The sequence below is a fragment of the Perognathus longimembris genome, chromosome 1 (assembly GCF_023159225.1).
Source record: "Perognathus longimembris pacificus isolate PPM17 chromosome 1, ASM2315922v1, whole genome shotgun sequence".
Lineage (NCBI taxonomy): Eukaryota > Metazoa > Chordata > Mammalia > Rodentia > Heteromyidae > Perognathus > Perognathus longimembris.
In genome coordinates this window covers 29,259,286-29,281,643 of record NC_063161.1, presented here as the reverse complement: position 1 = coordinate 29,281,643, position 22,358 = coordinate 29,259,286, and the positions used below count along the sequence as shown (strand labels likewise).

Sequence of the window (22,358 nt, the reverse complement as noted above, 5' to 3'; positions counted from 1 at the left end):
TGTTTAGTTTTATTAGAAACTGTCAAGCTATTTTTCAGGATGGTTATACCTTTTTATTTAGAGTAGCAATTATAGGCATTTCAGTTGCTTTGAAACTTTGCCAGCACTTTTGAAAGCTATTTTAATCCATGTGTAGTGAAAGCTCATTGTGACTTTAATTTTAATTTCCTTAATGACTTACAATATTTAAAATATTTTCATGTGACAATGTGTCTTCAGCATATCTTTGTGATGAAGGGTCTATTTAAATTTTCTGTTCGGAATTTGTTGAGCTATCTCTTACTGTTGGGTTTTGAGAATGTCTTTGTATTTTGTTTACAAATCTTTTCAAGTCTGTATTTTTTCTCTCAGTCTATAGTTTGTACTTTCATCTTAACAGTATGTTTCAAAAACAAGGATATATTAATTTTGATGAAGCCTAACATTAATTTACTTATCAATTGTCCATTTCGTGGCCTATATCAAATTTCAACGTTGAATGCAAATGCAGAAAAAAAATTCCTTTGTTTTCTTCTACAGTTATCGAGAGAGAGAGAGAGAGAGAGAGAGAGAGAGAGAGAGAGAGTGTTTGTGTGTGTGTGTGTGTGTGTGTGTTTGTGTGTGTGTGTGTGTGTGTGCCAGTCCTGGAACGTGAGCTCAGGGCCTTATGCTTTTCCTCAGCTTTTGTGCTTAAGTTTAGTTTTCTCCCACTTGAACCATAGCTCCACTTCCAGTTTTTTGGTGTTCAGTTGGAGATAAGAATCTCATGGCCTTACCTGACCAGGCTGGCTTTGAAAGCAATCCTCAGATCTCAGCTTCCTCAGTAGCTATTATTAAGGGTATGAGCCACTGGTGCCCCTCTCCTATACAGGTTTGACAATTTTATATGTAGATATGTGATATATCTTGAGTTATTTTCTTTTACAATATATTAGTGTATGTTAGGGAGAACTGTATTGCATCATTACTAAATTACTAAATGTATTTGTGTTGATATTCTTTTGGATTTGTTATTCTATGCCATTAGTTTTTCTTTTTTAATTACTATTTTGATTGCTGTAATATTATAATAAGTCTAAAAACCAGGTACACTTCAAATTTTATGTTTTTGTTTTACATTGTTTGGTTAATATAGTAATGTTTAAAGTTTGCAGGGTGTAGGTATACATATTGTATTTTCCTTTCAAAGTTGCCTTGAAGGTTTGTTAAGGATGAGTTACAGCAGTTAACTAAAACTAATTTCGCTCCACTATTATGGTAACACCTGCAACAACAACAACAATAATAATCTAGTTAAATCATAGTGAATTAGGAGGTTTTCTCTTGTGTCTTGTACAGATTGAACCTGAGGCTTTGAATCACAGTATGCAAGGCTCTACCATCACTATTAGTAAATGATTGGTCCAGTTATGTTTTAGACATGCTGAATTTGTTGTATTTATTGACCACTTTATAGGCAGTTAGATGCATTAGTTTGAAGTTTAAAAAGAGAGTGATGTTAAAAACTCATAGAATTTTAAGCCACCAACATTTTGGCTATTGTAAAAGACATAGAAATGTGTGCTCAAGACAACCATGATTAATTATAGATACTATCCATCATGCTATGAAAACTAGGTTAGGTCCAGGGATGTTGGAGGTTAGGGCTTCAAAGAAAAGATCTTTTGTTGGTTGCTGGAAGGTTCAGAGCAGACAGAAACTAATAAAATCCATTATCCACAGATACATTTCTCAAACTATGGTTTTTGGACAAGAGCATAATGACTTCCTGAGGATATTCATTCACAATGTACATTCTTGGCTATTAGTGCTATTGTGTCACTGTCTCTTTGGATGTGATCTACGTCCAAAGATTCTCCATTTTAAAGAAACCCTTGGAGAGGGTACGGTAGTTATCTAGAGTGTTTACCTTTTCAAATAAGCACTGTTTGGACCCTTTCCTAGCAAAACTAGGAATTTAGAGTAGGATTTAAAAACATGTAGTATGCTGTCTTAAAATTTGCTTGCTTTTACTCACAACAAACACTTTTTTTCTGGTGAACCCAGTCATGACCATAAAATATTTTAATAGCTCTACTTCAGACAAACCCTACTAAGCAATGAGGCACAACATGTGCTGATAGTAAGAATTCAATGAGAAACTTGAATTTTGATTCTTAAAAATTATAAACCCATGGAGGGCTGCCCTCTATTGGTTGCAAAGCCCCAAATCCAAACTACCAAATAGGGAAGGGTGCTGAATGACTCATCTTTTCCTTTTAGTTAGAAGTCTCATGGAAACAAACAAGCCAGGGTGAAATAATTCCACTCTCTTTTCCCATTTTATCTAACTTCAAAGATTGTTTGTTTAGGGAGACAGAAAACAAAATCCCTACAGAAAACTTAGACCTCTACTGATTCAAATCATATAATATATTTAAACTTGGAACTCCAGAGTTCCAAAGATCTTTAGATCACGACTTGTATATAGGAAGTAGAGGATGAGCAAAGAAGACCAGCTTCCTGATTTAGGTACTATGGAGGCAAGTGGCAAGGTCATTTTTCATCCTGATCCTAAGTATTTGAGAAAAATAAGGCTGGTTTAGAGGTAAAGTATGTATTTCTTGTAAAAATTTTATCAGCTTATATTAGTTATACAGGGAAAGGAGGATTTAATGGTTACATGTCCTCTTTCTTTTTTTCCCCAGTCCTGGGGCTTGAACTCAGGGCTGAGCACTGTCCCTGGCTTCCTTTTGCTCAAGGCACTCTACCACTTGAGTCACAGCGCCACTTCTGACTTTCTTCTGTTTATGTGGTGCTGAGGAATCGAGCCCAGGGCTTCATGAATGCTAGCCAAGCACTCTACCATGAAGCCACATTCCCAGCCCCATATGTCCACATCTTTACAACATATTCAAATCAGTCCTACCACTTCCCAAACTGTTCTTTTCCCTCCTCCCTTCTTCCTAAGACAGTTTCAACTGGCTTCATCATTTGATTTTCATAGTTACCAACAATCTATTTTGATCATATTCATCCCCTCCCTCCTCCCCTCCCTCCCTCCCTCCCTCCCTCCCTCCCTTCCTTCTTTCCTTCCTTCCTGTCTTTCTTTCTTCCTTTCTTTTACCAATCCTGGGTCTTGAACTCTGAGCCTGAGTGGACCCTAGGTCCACTTCTGGCTTTTTTTTTTTAATTTAAAGTAATTTATTGGAGATAAGAGTCTCACAGAGTTTCATGTCCTGGGTGGCTTCAAACAGTGACCCTCAGATCTTAGCCTCCTGAGTAGTTAGGATTACAGGCATGAGCCAACAGTACCTGGCTCTCAAAGTTTTCTAGTTAACCCAATTTCCTCTTGCTAGTAACACTGTCCACCCCCTCCCCCAACACGGAGTTTATTTCTCTTTCCCTGCAGTAAAGTATACTTCTGTCGATCTTGTAACATTTCTAATTGAATCTCTGCTTGAGCCATTTTTGAAGATCCAACAGAAGTAGAGAGGAAGTGTAGTCTAGAAAGAATAACCCTCGATAATTTAAGAAAAGATGACAAGATGATGGTTGCACAGGAAAGATGTCCCCAGTGAATGGGGCCTCTCATATGATATGAAAGTCCTGGGGTAGTTGATTTTCCAGTCCTATAACCAAGTCTTCATTACATACCTCATTGAATTTCACTTGTTACAAAGACAATGACTAGTAGTAAATAGATACGCACTATAAACAACAGGAAAGCTCAGTTAGAACAGGCCTCGGGCTTTATGTCAAATGTCAATAAAACCCAACTTTCTTGCATCTGAGAGGCAAAGGCATTCCAAAACTGAGATGCAGCGTGTGGCAGGATGCTCCACACCTCTCAGAGGACAGAAGGGTTTGCTGGCTGGTGCCTCATGTGGGCTTTGCACCATCTTTGATTAGGAGCTAATCTTAGCAGAAAGATCAAGTGTCAGTCATGAGCAGAGTTATCCTCTACTGTCTTGGAAAGGTCACCGGATTGCTGCCCCTTCTTTTTTGAAACCCAATCTGGGGTCCACATAACCACAATGAGTTGGATCACTGCCACGTGCTCTAAATTGGGAGAGCAGGCTGACTCAGTGCCAAGAGTTGATACAGGATGCAGCTTGAAATACTCAGTTGGAGAGAGGGCTGGGGTTTCTTTTTCATTTTCATGATTCTATTTGAGGAGATAAGATGGTATATGAACATCAAAGAATGAATTAAGTGTGATTTGTCATGCAATTGGATAGAATAGATCCCCAAAGTCAAACGTTCTTGTGTTCAATTTTTAGGGCTTTTGGATTACTTTCCTGTATTTGAAAGCTGATGGTCCTTTTAAAAGAGGCTGGTCTTCTCATTAACAACACGAATTGTTAAATAGTTTATAAGAAACAAAGGAAATCACTCTTACAAGTAAGGATATACAGATATATAAATACAGTTTCTTTTATTTGCGTGTGAATTTGTAAGCAGTACCTCACTAGAGCTGAACTTTTGCTATATAAATAAAACCATCTGGCATGTCCAAAGAATTCCTGTCTCTAGAGAACAGGATCATAAACAATCGATCCTCCACAGACCTTCCAGTGTTTTAGTTTGAGTAGTTTTCCCACAGCACTACTTTGTTTATCTGTTTTTAATTTTCTAAGGGTTTTTAAAATTTGGACTTTCAAACCCAATGTCTCTGTGTGAGTACTAGGGAAAAAGTTAGTCCACCATTTTGGCAATGCAAGAGAAAAATAATGCATCTTTTGAGGTATTTTAATGAATAGATCATATAGACTAACAGGCAGATTCATAAAAAGTGTGGAAGAAGAAATTGTATTAATCATTTTTTTCCTTATGAGAAAATGAGACATAGAATGACAAGTTCAAGCTCCCATATCCCACAATTATTAACTATTAAACATGACCCAGATTGTGCGAATCCCAGTTGAGTAATCTACTCACACTGTTTTTAACTTCATGTTTATTTTAAGCATGGATAGCAAGCATGCTTCTGAGTAAAACAAAGAGAATCCAGTCTTTGACCATTTGACCAAAAAAGACTTAGGATCTGGGAAGTTAATAGGAATGGTAATAAGTCTAACAAGAATTTTAGATTAAATTTTTTTCTTTAATGTCTACTGAATCTTTCAGCAAAAGAATTTCCACTATAAGGCTAATGTTGTTGAAGAAAGGCTTTAAAAATAGAATATATTGCTGTTGCATTTGTTTGTCTTTTTATCCTTGGTCTCTTGATTTTGGTATTTCCTTTCCCTTCTCAATACATGTATATACAATACCTGACTTTGTAACAAAGTCAGTTACAGTGATATCAGGGGTAAAACTATGGGAAAGAAAGACAAAAGATAAAGGGCATAATTTCACATGGTATGTTGAAAACAACTGTACAATTCATGGTGGGGATGGACGGGAGAAAGGCAGGGGGGATGGACAGGGGGAAAGGTGAGGGGGTGGAGAATGAAGGAGGAGGCAACAAGTTAGATAAGAAATGTACGCACTGCCTTACATATGAAACTGTAACCCCTCTGTACATCACTTGGACAATAAAGAAATGAATAAAAAATAAAAAAATAGAATGTATTTATCTAGGAGACTAAAATGAATTGCTTACAAAACTTGTATCATTGAGTGTTGGCCAAAGTAATATTCCCATTCACAAAGCTGCACTAGAATTCTCTAGAAGCTTTAGACATACAATGCAAATGGCTTGATCCCAAAATAGAAGGAAGGATTTCATTGATTTGGGTGACAAAGCTTTCCAAGATGATTCTATATGTGCAGGCCATATTTAAGGATCAGTATTTGATGTAGATAAACCTTGCTATTCATGGGGTCAGTAGAGATAGATTTTCTTATATTTCTCCTGCACTTCTTTTGTTTTCTGTAGCAATATGTGAAGTGAAACTAAGACATTAGATAGACACCAATAAGGACTGAAGCTCTGGGGGATAGAAACTGCTGAATATTGTGGAGAGATTCCCCAAAAACCGGTTTTTGCTTCTTCTTGAGTTCAAGTGTTCCTACTGTAGCTTTGGTGACTGGAAGTTGGGGAAATAAGTCTCAGAGTCTCCTGTTAAGAGATGGCCACCAAATCTCGGGCACTTTTTTTTTTTTGTAGCAAGATGAAATATTATAGATTCTGCCTTTTTAGCCTGGATATAAAACAATGATGTTGCTTTTATTATTTATTTTTACATGTGGCAATTATCTTCATTAAAATTATATTTAGATACCACATATTAGGCTGCTGTGTGCATGCAGCATTGATGTTTGCTGAATCATTTGCTTGAGAGCAGAATGTTCCTTGAATTTCAAATGGACATGTAAAAGAGCCTTCCTACTCCAGTAAAAGAGAGACTGCAGTGAGTATAATTATAAAATATTGTAGTGCTTAGGGATTATACAAGGAACTTGGAAGACTCACAGAAAGTAGTTAAAACCAATGTCAACCTTTTCTTTTGGCCATCAAGGTTTCACTGGTAGCAAGCCAGTTTTGATTTGTAGTTGGGGTAGAATCTATTCATGATGTTATCTTTCACCAAAACCATAGTCCTCATCCATCTCATTTTGAGAGCAATCCAAGTTTTGTTTAATGTTAGTGTTTTTAATGGTTTCTTTTTGGAAGTAGTTCTTTACTTTGTAGTTCATATTTTTCCCAGGCTGGTACAGGAGACCATGATGAGAGTGTAGCTAGCAGGGAAGGGCAGACCAAATCTCCTATTCTGAAGGCTTTTTATTCCTGTAAAGTGGGCTACAAGAGACAGAACATATGTAATCCATAGACCTCAAATTGCTACTTCTTTACCTTCCACAGTATATTAAGCCCTGCCAAAAGACATCCTGAAGTTTATTTTCATGTTATGCCTCTAAAATTATTGGATATGATCCAGATTTGATTTCAGAACAAGTCAGAGAAGAGCTAAAATAAAAACATAATGTGTTTCTTAGTATATACATTATCCAAAAGAACCAACTATGGTAATATTTTTATAAAATGTTGTTTTGTTCATTATTTGTCCTTTACAATAAAAATGTAACATTCAGCTGGGTACTGATTGCTCTCCCTTGTAGTCCTAGCTACTCAGGAGGCTGAGATCCGAGGATTGTAGTTCAAAGCAAACCCAGACAGGGAAAGGAGACTCTTATCTCTAAGCACCAAAAAGCTGAAAGTAGAGCTGTGGCTCAAGAGAACTAGGCTTGAGTATAAAAAGGTCAGGAACAGTACCCAGACCCTGAGGTATAGCTCAGAATAGGCACACACACAAAGTAATATTAAAGCAGTAAACTTCTTCCTGAGATACTAGGATTTTTTTTTTTTGCTAGTCCTGGAGCTTGAACTCAGGGCCTGAGCACTGTTCCTGGCTTCCTTTTGCTCAAGGCTAGCACTCTACCACTTGGGCTACAGCCCCACTTCTGGCTTTTTCTGTACATGTGATGCTGAGGAATCAAACCCAGGGCTTCTTGCATGCTAGACAAGCACTCTACCACTAGGCCACATTCCCAGCCCAGATACTAGGATTTTCTTGAGATCTGCTTCCGTGAAGGCATTGCTGGTAACTAGTTTTATAATGTTCACATCGTAGTAGAAAGAGTGATGGCTGGGGAGCAGCCAGGGTGACTGGATGTCTTTTTAATGATCTGAAGAGAGGACTTGGGAACTGCTGTACTAGCTTTAGGCATGATGGAACATTCCATGAGATTTATATTGTATTGAAGGAATTCTAAGTGAAATCCTGTTCAGATGTGTGTTCAAGAACTTTGTATCTGAATTCAAGTTATTTGTTTAGCTAACTTTTAGAAGAATGACAATTTCTTCTAGAGAATACAATGTAAAGCAAATTTTTCTGTGAATGAGTCATCAGGATTGATCTCAATAGTTGTTTCTGTCTTTGCTTTTCTTCTTTTTATTTTTCCCTTTCTCCTACACTTTCCTTTTATGGGAAAAAGTCACCTCCCTGGTCTCTGTATTTCTGAAACTTACATATATTATTTGGTCATTCTTTGTACCCACACAGCATATGGTGAACTTTTCAATTAGACAAGGTGACAAATCAGGCCCCAGAGCAAAAGTTCCTACTTAGTGATTGTTTCCATTCTCACAGGTTTAGCTGTGGTGTGCATGTCTCATGAAACCAGTATAGTATCATGTAAGCTCCTCTGTACTTGTCTACAGATCAGACTCTGCCAGGGATTCTTCCCTTTTCCCCACAGAATCTTCTCCAAGCCCATCATTTCAAGCCTATCCTTCTTAGCTCTCACCATAGGCCCTTAGTTTCTCAAAGGATTTTGTGAGAAACTAGAGGTGGGAGTGTTCCTTTGGTTAAATGTGAATTTCCGTACTGGAAACATTGCTTTCATTAAAATACATTCATAGATTTGACAGAAAAAGCAAGTTTCCTCACTATGCCATAAAATGTTACCCAACTGCAACTCTGTTTACCAGAAGTAAAAATAGCTTGCCCTTTTTAACAGGCAAGTCTTTCTGAAGGAAAATGCTGTGTGATATTAAGAGAAAAGGTACATGCATATTTTTGTCCAATGTCTTATTATGTTTTAAAGTAGGCAAAATATCTGGCAAATTAAGAATAAAACTTTCTTGATATTTTGCATATAAAAATATTTAAAATCTACAAGATCACTTAAAAAATAACATAATTGTTTTAGCCATAAAACTTTCAAAAGAAAGCACAGTAAGTATATAGGAGGTAATCAAATATTTCATAAACCATTACAAAAAGTATTAAAGAAACAGCAGTTCAAATTGAGAGCCAGGGATAAATGTCACTTTCATTTGTACACAGTATGAGCTAAATCAACATAGTTTTAAAAACAAATGAGTTGAGTTTTATGAGAATTGTTGGTAGAACAGCAGGACTGGGTATTTTTGAGAGGCCCCCAAGTCTCTTAAACTGAAAAATACAAAATGTCCTCTAGATGGAGCACCAAGCCTTTGTTTTGTTATAACTATTTGGTGAAAGGAACTTCAGAACCTCATTTTAAAAAGAAAATGCGTAAAGAAACAGATTGGGGTAGTGGGGGTGGGGGGTGGGGGCAGTGTTAGAGTCGAAACTCAGGCCTTTGTGCTTCCTTTGCAGGTGTTCTATCACTTCTCCAGCCCAAGAACCTGATTCTTAATCATGGCCAATGTCACTGGAAATGTTCTATTTCAGGCAATGTAGTTTATCATTGCATATACTTGAGTAAAGTATAGTTTTTGAGTTCTCCAGGTGAAATCCATTGCACTTTTGACCTTCTAGTGGTAGGTACAGTAACCAGGAAAGCCATGGGTGCTCTAGAAGACTGGACTTTCCTTGAGAGGGTGAGGACTGAGGATGGCAAAGGTAAGGAATGTTCTTCGTTGGTGGAAGCATTTCTAAAGGCTGCTTCTAGAGGCTTGCTCAAACAATTATGAATGTTAAACATAGGAAATTTTAAGTCATCCAATACAAACCTCTCATTTTACAAAAGAAGGTACAGAGAAAGTGCAGATAGGAAGTTGTCTTTATCTTGCACTGAGGGAGCTAGTGATGGTGCAGAGTAAAATGGAATCAACTGTGTAGTGAATCCTTGTTTTCACTCTCTCTTTCTACAGTGCTTTTCTTTGGGGAATTATATTCTTTGAACTCTGGAATCTTGGAAAGATAGTGAAGGAAGCCGAGAGATCCCCAGAAACTATTTCACTGGTGGGGCTTGACATCTTCTGCAGAGTTTTTGTAAGGCAATATGAAGCAATGAAATTCCTTTGTCTTTGCTGACAATATAATATTTAAACAAGATTTTTAACCTTGCTATTAGGCCTGTGGGTTTTTCAGTACACGTCTACGAATTTCCCTTTTTGCTTAAGTTGGCCAAAATCAACATGATACTACCAAAGTATCTTCAGTAATTCTAGCACCAATGATCTCCTCTTATTGACATTTAAGTTGTTGAGAGTAGTTGAAAAGTGATTCATACAGGAAAAATCACTCTTTTCTAATTTCTCCAACCAGAAATACAACCTGATTATTATGTTCTAGATCTTTTTAGTTAATTTCTAACTACAGTAAGACTGATATGACAATGGTATTGCAGTCATTCTGTTACATAACTTGTACTAGAAACGATGCAAAAATATATTTCAATAAAATATTCACATGTAGTTTTTCTGATTAGAAAAATATTACTGATTTTTTGCCAACTTAAAAAATCTTACAAATTATTTTAAATGAATAAACTTTAGCTTGCTCTCTTGTTAGAAACAAGATAAAAACATTTCTAAACTGGAAAAGCAATAAACCATAGAATTATATAATATTTGAGATAGACTTTAAAAAAAACAACAAAATATTAAAGCTTTTTGTTTTTTTTTTCAACATTTCCCCTTTTAAATTTATTCTCAAAAGTACCTGGCTTAGGCAGGCTATTTAGAAAGTGTTACAAAAACTCCAGTTTTCTTTTAAATGTAATTTATTTCTGTGTATCCAGCAAGTGGACCCTCCTCCTCCTTCTCTTTGTATAATTTGCAATTTTTAAATAATTTTTAAGAGGTATTTGGTGTTTATAAAATTTTCTTTAGGCTGTATTAATGGATCTTCGGAATAGCATAGCTTATATGATTAATGAACTGACAAGTCTTACCTATTATCAATGAAATTGTCTAGAAACTCTTAGGCAACTCTTATCTTAATTGCATTTTAAGACAGAATTTGCAGTTTGGCTCAGCTTGCAAAATGGGCAAAGAATGTCCTCCTGGGGCGTTTGTTGCCTTTCAAAAGTTAGCCAGCAGAGGGCTTTTCAGTAATTGGCACAAGTGACTTATTTATTAGTGGCAGATTTCTGGCACAACTGAAGAAAAATTACTGTATATAAAACATAAGCTCAGATTAAAAGAAAATCAGTTTCAGAGACAGAAGCTAGTTTCAATAAAATAAAATAGATGGGCTAGTTAGTAGAATTAAGTTTATGTCACTTAATCAATTGCTATATCCTGTCAAAGATCATAGTGTACTTTACTCAGGAAGATAGATATCAGTAAAAACTTACCATTTTGTGGGGTCCACTCAAGTTGGGTTTTGATGTAGATAATTCTCTGAGTAAGATCTTTAACTGGATCACAGTGGTGTGCCAGAGCTAGCTTTTACTGGCTCATAAAAGCTGATGGTTAAATTTGTAGGAATTTTATGAGCCAGAAGAAATTATGGTGTAGCTCCAAGTTGGCCATGGTGGGTAGATTTCTATCAGGGAAACCTGAAAATTCTACAAATTAGGATACTTCTCCAGAGCTGCTTGTTAACCAGTTACTAGCACAATACTGGAGAGAACAAAAACTGGATTTTCTTGAGAACTGTGTCATCGATTAGAACAAATACATTCTCATGATTGTCCATGCTAGCTGTCTCTAATCCAGCTGAGAACACAAAGTGATCCTTGAAGGTTTCATTCTAGTCCTTGACATGTTCAGAGCTGAATCTGGATCTTTCTCTCCTAGCCAGTGAAGTGAGATCAGGAGATGGACTTTGGATTCCCCTTGGGTTTTGGTGTGCAAGGGGAGATCTGGGAATGAGATACTGAATAGAGAGGACCTTAATGTGTCTGAGTACTGAGCTGCAGCTCCTCACTCCTGCTTGTGGTGTATTTTGCCCACTTTGGTCTTTCACAGGGTGTGAAATGCACAGGACGTAGTGAATGTCATTTTCCTAGGAATGGTTCAGTGGTGTCTCAGTTCTATCTTCTAAAATGCCTTCTAACCACACAGTTCATATGGCCCCTGAAATTGTTTTTTTTTTTTTTTTCCTGGGGCTTGGACTTGGGTCCTGAGCACTGTCCCTGGCTTCTTTTTGCTCAAGGCTAGCACTCTGCCACTTGAGCCACAGCGCCACTTCTGGCCATTTTCTGTATATGTGGTGCTGGGGAATTGAACCCAGGGCCTCATGTCAACAAGGCAATCACTCTTGCCACTAGGCCATATCCCCAGCCCTCACCTGAAATTGTTGGTGCAATAATATAATTATGTTGTCAGTGTAGTGTGTGTGGGTTCATATTCATTAATATCACATCATCACACTAAGATGTGCAATAAGGTGGAGTTTTTTGTTGTTGTTGTTGTTCAGCTGACCTCATAATCTCCTGCTGTGCTCTATTAAATGTCTTTCAGGATTCCAATCCTCTTTATTGCTGCAACATAGGTGCTGGGGTGGGAGATGTTTCCTTTGTCCCCTGCTTGTCTTTGCCAGGTGAGATTTGAGGTCTGGATTGCCTTTCTGTAGTTGTGCTGGTCTCTGCTGCTGGTGACTGCTCTCACCTTCTCCTTGGACTGGTGATCTCCAATACATGATTCATCCTATTCCTGGTCCTCAGCTGACGTATGCAACTGTTGGTAAAAGCTGCTCCAAATTCAGCTTTGTTCTGATTATTTTCTCTCATGATTCAGGGTTCAGCCCTCAATGGCTTTGTGGGAGCCCCTTTAGTCACCCCAAGCTATGTAGTTCAAGCTATAGACTTCTGCTACAAAGGTGATTCTGCTTTGAAGCACAACTCTTCCTCTACAGCATTCCTTTGGAGACACGTGGTCCCATCTCTCAAGATACACCTGAGCAGGCTAAGATAGCTGGACTCAGACCCTCTCTTGCTTATCCACCCTTTGCTCTACTTTCCTCACAGCTTCTGTTGTGTTATCTTCTTGCTTACCTAGTATTTTTTCTCTTTCTACAGTCCTGGTTGTGAACAATGACATTTAACTCCTTTTGCTGGTTTCACTGGAAATCTTATCCTGTGAACCTCTATGTTAGTGTCCCTCTTAATATGTAAATGGGGAGAAAACATTATAGATAATTCCTTTCTATCTTGGACAAGCTTCAGCATCATACTTGTTTTTTCTGTTGTTGTTTTGCAAACAAAAATGATCTGATTTTATACATTTGGAACTGAATATTGTATGTTCATTTTTAACCTTTCTTTCTGGCTGAAGTAACCCTCAAGGTAGATGCCTAGCAATGGGCCATGTACATATAGAATCACAAAGAGAACTAAACATTAATATATTTAAAACATTCTTTTTGCCACATATACTTCTCTCATGCTTTGGGTTAGAAGCTCATCAAGACAAGATTTCTTCCTGCAGTTTGAGACTCTTCCTTCTTGGGAATTATCTTCCATCTGTGGCTTCAGCCTCTAGCTCTCTGTCATGTACTTTCTATCAGTTTTCAATACCCCTTCCCTCCCTCTAAAAATCAAACTCATGCATGGTGGTACATGACTAATTCTCGCACTTTAGTAGGTAAGGCTGGAGGACTTTGAGGTCAGCTGACTCTATATAGCTAGAACAAATGAATTTAAAAGAGCTAAACAAACAAAAAATGAGGAAAAAAACATCCTTTTCCTAAAACCACTACCACTACAACAAAACACGTTTCTCTCTAAATGAACAAAGCAATTCTCTATGGTTTTTACATCTGTTCAAATCTGACTATTCTCCAGTGTTTCCTCTCAGTAAATGTTATCTCCACCCACTCAATTAATCATGCCACAGATCATCATTTTTCACATTTTCTTTCTTCTCATTCCCAAGTTTGATGAGCAAATTTGGTTACGTATTTCTCTAATACTTCTTGACTTGGACTCTTTTCTCAACCTTTGCTCTTTCTTTGCTATATCAAATTGCCATGATCTTTTATAGACTACAGTGGTTTCTCTTGGCTTTTTTCCTCCATTTTCTTTTGTTCTCTTTGAATACAGAAAAAATATATAATACACACACAAACACATATATATTTACTAGTGTGTATAGTTGTATGTGTGTGTATGTGTGTGTGTTCACACACATTTCTGTTTATGTTGCTCTTTTGGTTCAAACTTCCCATCAGCTTCAATTCTTGGAGGATGAAGTCCAAAACTTTTAGAACAGGCCAAAGCTTTGGAATGACCTTTCCCACAACCTAGCCTTGCTCATGTTCTCCCTAGTTCAATGTGTTCCAGCCATACATGGTCTTTATTTTCCTCAAGTTCCTTATTTCTTCAGGAACTAGCCTACTATGGTTTAAAAGTAATGTTTTTTGAGAAGACAGTGTAGAACCTGCCCTTTCTTGCATGACACTCTCGAGATACCTTGAAAGTTTCCTTAATAACGCATTATTAAGTTTTCTTAATAATAAGTAGCGACTTACTTAGCTTTATTGGTTATGGTTGGTGCTCTACTTCTTGAACCATGTCTGCAAAACAGCTTTATGCTGATTACTTTGTAGATGGAGTCTCTTGGTTATTTATACCAGTGCTTGCTTCAAACTTACAGTGACAGACTTCACAAGAGAAGAGATAAAAATAGCAAAGAAACATATGAGGAAATGTTCAACATCCCTGGCAGTAAAGGAAATGTAAATTAAAAACAACCCTGAGATACCACCTCACCCCAGTTAGAATGGCCTATACTCTGAACTCAGGCAACAACAAATGCTGGAGGGGGTGCAGGGAAAGAGGAACCCTTCTCCATTGTTGGTGGGAGTGCAAATTAGTACAACCACTTTGGAGAACGGTATGGAGGTTCCTCAAAAAGCTCAACATAGACCTACCCTATGACCCAGCCATACCACTCCTAGGCATCTATCCTGAACAACAGGTCCCAAGATATCAAAAAGACATCTGCACTTCCATGTTTATCGCTGCACAATTCACAATAGCCAAAATATGGAAACAACCCAGATGCCCCTCCACAGATGAATGGATCCAAAAAGTATGGTACCTATACACAGTGGATTACTACATAGCGATTAAAAATGGTGAAATATTGGTATTCACAGGGAAATGGTCAGAACTTGAACAAATAATGTTGAGCAAGACAAGCCTAGAACACAGAAAACAAAGGAGCATGATCTCCTTGATATATGACTGCTAAGGTGGGGGGAGGGGGAGACAGTAGAGACCAGGTCTGTGAAACCAAAAACTTCTTGTCAAATGGTATTTCTCACAGGTTTGGGTCAGCGACCCTACATTATGTAACTAAAACCAAACAACTACTCATCATCTAAAGGCCAAAAATAGACCTCTCAGTGGATCACAACAGCTCAAAAGCTACGTATGTACGTTCATATAAGACAAGGATAAGCAAACTCTATTGTTGACATTACAATTAAAGCCCTAGGTGAATTTCCTTTGGCGTAGGCCATGTGGCTACTGTGTATGTTTTTGGTACACTGTGTAATGTATATATGTCTACCTGACCTAGGGAAGGGAAAGAAAAACAGGGTGTAAGATATCACAAGAAATGTACACACTGCCCTATTATGTAACTGTACCCCTTTTGCACAACACCTTGTCAAAAAAATTTGTTTAATTAATAAATAAATTTAAAAAAAAAACAAAAAAACCAACAAACTTACAGTGATTGTCCATGTCTCAGACTCCCAAGTAGTTAAGGTAATATGAACTATATATAAGTACATAAAAAATCATTTAGCTCTTTTTATATTTTATATTGATTTTTTTGTGTGTGTTTTGGTCCTGAGGCTTGAACTGGGGCCTGGTACTGTCTCTAAGCTTCTTTTTCTCAACGCTAGCACTCTACCACTTGAGACATAGCTCCAGTTCTGGCTTTTTGGTAGTTAATTGGAGATAAGAGTCTCATGGACTTTCCTGTCTGGTTTGGCCTTGAACTGCAATCCTCAGATCTTAGCCTATTAAATAGCTAGGATTACAGATAATTAGTCGCTGTCGCCATGCTTTCTATATTGTTTTCTAATGTTTCTTTATAAGATAAATCCTGTGGTTTGTCCACTGCTTTATAGAAGTTTCCTTTTTTTGTGTGTCTTCAAAAGTACTGTCACTGTAACCTGAACTCAGAACAGAAAGGGAAAGCTACTTGTGGATCTCGACTTGAAGAAGGCCTTCACAGAGCTCCAGGCCAAAGTTATCGACTCGCAACAGAAGGTGAAGCTTGCAGACATACAGATTAAACAACTAAACAGAACAAAAAAGCATGCACACCTTACCCATACAGAGATTATGACTTTGGTAGATGAAACTAACATGTATGAAGGTGTAGGAAGAATCTTTATTCTTCTTTCCAAAGAGGTAATTCACAACAAGCTGTTAGAGAAACAGAAAATAGCAGAAGAAAAAATTAAGGAATTAGAGCAGAAAAAGTCCTACCTGGAGCGCAGTGTTAAAGAAGCGGAAGACAACGTCTGGGCAATGCTAATAGCACGAAGGGCACAGTAGGAGCATCTGAGAGCAGCAGTTCCCTCCCGACTCCTCTCATCCTGGCAGGAGTGGAGGGACTTGTGCCAGGGTAACTTCCTCCCTCAGCTAGATGGACCTTTCAATCTGAATGGCTTCAAACCCCCACCTTTCCCATATTGAGACCCCTGTTGGATCCTGCCTCTGTATGTGTTCTCTGCCTCTGCTGCTGCCCTGCCCAAGACACCTTTGGAACCTGGGGTGAGCCAGGAACTCTCAGGGAAGAAGACAGGGTCCAGGGAAGATTGAGAGGCTTTGTCTGAGCCTGCTGCTAGGTAAACTGTCAGACAAATAAAAAAAAGTCTATGTCCCACTCTAAAAAAAAAAGGAAAGAAGGAAAGAAAGAAAGAAAGAAAGAAAGAAAGAAAGAAAGAAACTTTGTAAATGACCAAGAATCTTCATCCAAGTTCTCTTGACTCCCTATCTTCATTACTTGAGAGATGACATTTTTACAATGCCAACATTACTTTGACCTAAAGAGGCAATGCTTAGATTGGTTCACATGCAGGAATTAGCTTGGTACATTGGCTTGATTCCATGCACTAGAACTCTGATGAGGCTTTGCTAACTCTTCTTTCCCAAGCCTCTTATGCCAGAGACAGATATTAATAAAGAAACAAACATTTAAAAATACTTGACTAAGCAACAAAAAAGAAGAAATTAAAAATGTATTCATGCGGGCTGGGGATATGGCCTAGTGGCAAAAGTGCTTGCCTCGTATACACGAGGCCCTGGGTTTGATTCCCCAGCACCAGATATACAGAAAATGTCCAGTGCTGTGACTCAAGTGATAGAGTGCTGGCCTTGAGCAAGAAGCCAGGGACAGTGCTCAGGCCCTGAGTCCAAGGCCCAGTACTGGCAAAAAAAAAAAAAATGTATTCATGCTTTCAAACATCTGTCTCAGTAGGTGAGACAGATAAAATAAATATAAATAAAATGCATTGTGATGGGAACAATATCATAGATATGAATGACTCATCACAAAGAAGGTTGAGCACCAGGATCACAGAGCGTAGCTACATATTTAATCTAGAAGATAAACAAGAATTATCTTTGCTCTGGCAGAAAAGTAGTTATTAGTTCTTTGTCTCTTGTGCCTCCTCTCACCTGATAACTCAGAAGTAGCCCCACTCTGCTAGGCAAACATGTTGGAAAGCATGTTGGAGCAAATGTCCTTCCAACTCTAACCAGCAGATTTGTCCATCTCCACTCTAGCAGCTCCATCTGCAGAAGCAGAGTTAACAGACTCTTCTGAATGCATTAGGTCCATGCCACAATAATGTTGCATAGAACTAGCAACTCCCAATCTTGGCATAGCACATGTTTCTCTTGCTCATGTGAGTCAGCTCTGTGAAACTGTTTCAGGCTGGAGACCTTTCCACATGTTTCCAAATTCTCACTGGATTAGTAGCTACCCAGCACATCTTCCTTCTGGTGGATAGCAGAAGCATAGGAAAATAATCTCAAATTTCCATGCCCATTTGAATTCCCTGCTGGAGTCATATGTGTTAACTTTACTTTGTCTAGAGAAAGTCACTCAGACACTTCAAACAGAGAGGGTAAATATACTCCTTTTACCCTTTCTATTTCAAAAGCACATGGAAACAGGAAGGTAGGCAGTTCTTTAAGTCTCTATCAGAAAACATGAGATGGAGTGAAGGTGGGTTTCAATCTGTGCTTCTAGAATGTTCCCCAAGTAATTCTTATATACACCAGCTAGAGACTCCCTCCCCCACCTGTATTCTAAGCAAAGTTGATAAACTTATCTTGTTAGAAGACTGAAGAAAACCTTCCAAGGGAACTAGGCTATTTTCACTGTAGCTTCTGGGAGATAATGATAACAATGTAATTCAGTAAGACTCTAATTCAGTCTGGGGCAAGGAAAGAGGTCATAACAAGATAAAGGAGCAAACACTAGGGATTGGTGTTGATAAATCTTGGTTTGACTCTTAAATCACAATGAAGGACTTAGTTTCCTCCAAGTTATGTTTCATACTGATTTGTGCTCTGCTGAAAATTGTAGTAGTGCTGCATTTTCAGAGAATTTTTCAGTAACAACCCTTGCAATTCAGGGGAGACATAAGATGATAAACTGAAGCTTGTCACTCGATACTGTGTAGCAATGAAAGTTGTCCTAAATTAAATTATGAGATGTTCTCATGTGCCTTCTTTATAAATTTGCAGTTGTTTGTTTCTAATGCTTCTTGTTTGAGATTAAGCTAAGAAATTAAATTATAATTAAGCTGATAGAGTAAGGAAGCAAATATACAAAGAAAAGTATGTTTTGATGTTTGATATTTTTGTTTTGGCAGTATGATAGATTAGATGACCTAAAATTTTGCAAGCTATAAAATGGTTACAAAAGACATGTAAGTGAAAATAGTGAATCATGAAAGTCATTGGATGCTTTCACAAGGTTACAGTGGATTTCATTAGAGGCCAAAATCGAAGCAGAAACTCAATTTGACCTTCTTCTACATTGAGTTTGGGATTTGAATTTATGCTCCATGGTCTAAGGAATTTCAAACTGAGAAATTAACAAGAAGTTCTCTGAAACACTCCCCAAGTGTAGATATAAAACCTTTTTTTTTTTGAGGGTCATATCTTTTTTAGTGGCAATGAAAGATTGTCTACTGTACAATATTCCACAATTACAAAGTGAGATAGTGGTTCAGGAAATAAAGTAAGAAGTATTGATAGAATGTATTGGTGTTACATCCTGCATTTGATGCTATATTGTTGATAAGAAGTAACTCTAGTTGGAGGAACATTACTTCTTTCAAGACATCATTTAGACATTGTAAGTTAATGGTACTACAGCAACCTGAAGAAAGAATGTTGCTATAAAATATATTCAAGTGACTTATATTTTACTTTAAATTGAAATTCAACTTTAAATTGTGATCCTGACTAGTCCACACACTTTTTGAAACATAATCATGACCTTACTGAGAAAAGCTAAGGTAGATGCCACTTCTAAATTTAATTATGTGATGCGCCAAGGAAAGTTTCAAGTAATATTCTGATACCCTGAAACCATAAGTAGAATACTATAAAAAAAAATAAGGCAGTAAAATCTAGCATGGTAGAAATCATCCTAAAATTGTAGGACTCTTTTAGTTTTTTCTGCCTAATGATAACCTAGGTAAAATCACTAAATGTGAGATGGGTTAGGCTCAGTGAAGCAAGTCAGAATAATTGCATTTCACTAGTAGAACGTGATATTATGGGAGCCAAGTGCTATCAACTTTAGATTTGATCTCAATTAATGTAAATGAGTATTATGTGAGTCACCAAAGAAATGAAGTCTTTGCAGTGATGATGAACTTTATTAAAAAATACCTATCATTGGTATAGATATCATCAGTACAAAAATGTTTGCCATTTTTGCCAGTTGTTTCTCATGTTGTGTGTTGAGACCAATAGGAGTACAGGTGTCAATTTTCTGAAGATCATATTCCATGTGGGAAAATGTACAGTCTTTTGTAGCAGAAAGGGAACTGTTTATTACATGCACTATGTAATTTGCCTCAGACTTTTTATAAACTTGATATCTCTTCACAAGTTGGTGGCTGACTCACATTTTGCCAAAGTTTCTTTGTCAGGGTAGAATGGAACATAAAAGCTGTCATTTTGACAGGAATAATTACACATAGCAAGTCATAAATTCCTTTTTTTGTGTTTCTGTGTCTAATCTTTCATCTAAACCCTCTGTTCTATTGTAGCTATTCATGGAAGTCTATTTTGCTTATTTTCATGCTGACTACCATTTCAGGTAATGTGTTCATAATGCAGTAGCTGAAAAAGTACTTGGGATTTTTGTTATTGCTTTCTTTCCCTTTGTTCATTCTCCCTTTGGAACTTTTTTTTTCTATTGTAAGACTAGATGAAGGAGGAAGAGATGGCACACTGTGTCTCCCTACAAAAAGAATAACTACCATGAGATTCTTTACTTATTTTCTTCATTAGACAGTTGCAGTTAAAAGCAGAGAAATAATTTAAAAATATGTTCAGTAACCTCTGAATGTTCATATTTATTCAGTGAAAATTGCTGAGGTGATTTTAAATAACAAGTTTACAGCTATTTATTATAATGCTAGATGAAAATTCAGAGGTATTGCATCTTATTTTCATAAAGTATTAATGCTTATATGAGAAGAATATTTTTCATATGTTTCTGTGTTGCTAAATACTCACCCTTTCTCAGCAAATTCTTGGAACATTATAAAAACCTTACTTATGTTAATGTTATTATAAAGTGGATGTACAGAGGGGTTATAGTTATATAAGTCAAGTAATTGGACACTGTCACCTCTTCCCTCATTATTTTCCAGGTTTTCCCTCTCATCCCTACCCATACGGTAGATAGTTCATGTCAACATAGAGTCTAGAGAGTACCACTGCTTCATTTGTCCATTGCTAACCATTAATTTTTTTTTAAATGTGTGTTGGTCCTTGGACTTGAACTCGGTATGGGTGCTATCTCTGAGCCTTTTTTGGTCAAGTTTAGAGCTCTACCACTTGAGTCACAGCTTCTCCTTCTATCTTTTTGGGGTTAATTGGAGATGAGTCTTAGGGACTTTCCTGCTCAGGCTGGCGTCAAACCATGATCATTAGCTCTCAGCCTCTTAAGCTAGGATTACTGGTGTGAGCCACTCATGCCTAGCAACAACATTTATTTTACTGAATTACAAAATTTAGCTTTTATTTCTACTGGAGATTGTTATTCTATATGTGTATCACTCATAAAAAAAATTAAGCTCTAGGGGCTGGGGATATAGCCTAGTGGCAAGAGTGCCTGCCTTGGATACACGAGGCCCTAGGTTCGATTCCCCAGCACCACATATACAGAAAACGGCCAGAAGTGGCGCTGTGGCTCAAGTGGCAGAGTGCTAGCCTTGAGCGGGAAGAAGCCAGGGACAGTGCTTAGGCCCTGAGTCCAAGGCCCAGGACTGGCCAAAAAAAAAAAAAAAATTAAGCTCAAGTAAAAACTTAAACTGTTACTAGATTGAGAAAAATGCTAGAATATGATTTATACATCATTTATATTATAGGTTTATTTATGCAGGAGACTAAGAAGCCAAGACAAAGTATTATAATTTAGAGAATACGATATTTTGGTTCTAAATATTTTACTGAAAAATTTTCTCCTGTTTGTTGAAAGAAATTCCTTGGAGGATATTATTGTGTTGTAATTATTTTTGTTTGGTCAGTCATGAGGCTTGAACTCAGGGCTTACATACTGTCCCTGAGCTTTTTCACCCAAGGCTAGCACCCTGCCACTTTGAGCCATGCTTCTACTTCCAGTTTTCAAGTAGTTAATTGGAGATAAGATTCTCAAGAACGTTCTTACTGTGGCTCCTTTGAACTGCAATCTTTAGATCTCAGCCTCCTGAGTAGCTAGGATTACAGGCATGAACCACCAGTGCTTGGCTTCAACATTAACTTTTTTTTTTTTTGCCAGTTCTAGGGCTTGGACTCAGGGCCTGAGCACTGTCCCTGGCTTCTTTTTTGCTCAAGGCTAACACTCTGTCACTTAGTAGAGTACTTTCTACTCTGCCACAATAGTAGAGTACTTTCTATAATGTCAATCTAGGCACTCAATTATTTCCAGAGTAAAGTTCTACTCCTGGATTAAAAAGTCATTCTTTGTCATCTAATTGGGTACAGTGTACAAAACAGTGTATGAAAGGAATGTTTTGGTGGTCAGATAAATGACTTTCTTCCCTTTTGAAAGCCATATTAGAATAAAAACTTTCTTTCTCTCATAAGTCTACTTTTGTTACACAATAGTTAACAAAAGGATCCATGAGCACATGGAAATATCAGCTTACACTACATTATAGTGGGATTTGTACTGAAAGTACATGCACTTAGTTTCAATTTTAGTTTATTTAAAAAGTTCTTTAAGAAAATGAAAAAAATCTAGTTGTTCTAAGAAAAATTATAGGAATTTACATCCTCTTGTTCCAAAGAATTCTATTTTATGACTAAAAAGATATCTAATAACATTGAGAACAGGAATAATGATTGTGCTGTATGACAGTAAGAGAATTCAACTAGTATTTTTATCATACGACTGTTTCAGAAGCTCTGAATGGCACACACACACACACACACGCAGATCTGAATGAATGTGATGGGCAGGTGTATGGCAGAGTGTAACTAATACCAACAGCTCAGGTAAGAAGCCATGA

General features: G+C 37.3%; 1 protein-coding gene across 1 annotated transcript in view; it reads left to right on the top strand.

Moving 5' to 3' along the window:
• LOC125347554 (prefoldin subunit 1-like) overlaps positions 1–16,267 on the top strand; it is a 36,971-nt gene extending 20,704 nt beyond the window's left edge. The window contains exon 3 of the mRNA XM_048340576.1: positions 15,766–16,267. Coding sequence (XP_048196533.1) covers positions 15,766–16,143 — 378 coding nt within the window. The 3' untranslated portion in view covers positions 16,144–16,267. The remainder of the gene's footprint in view (positions 1–15,765) is intronic.
• Positions 16,268–22,358: the final 6,091 nt, after the last annotated feature.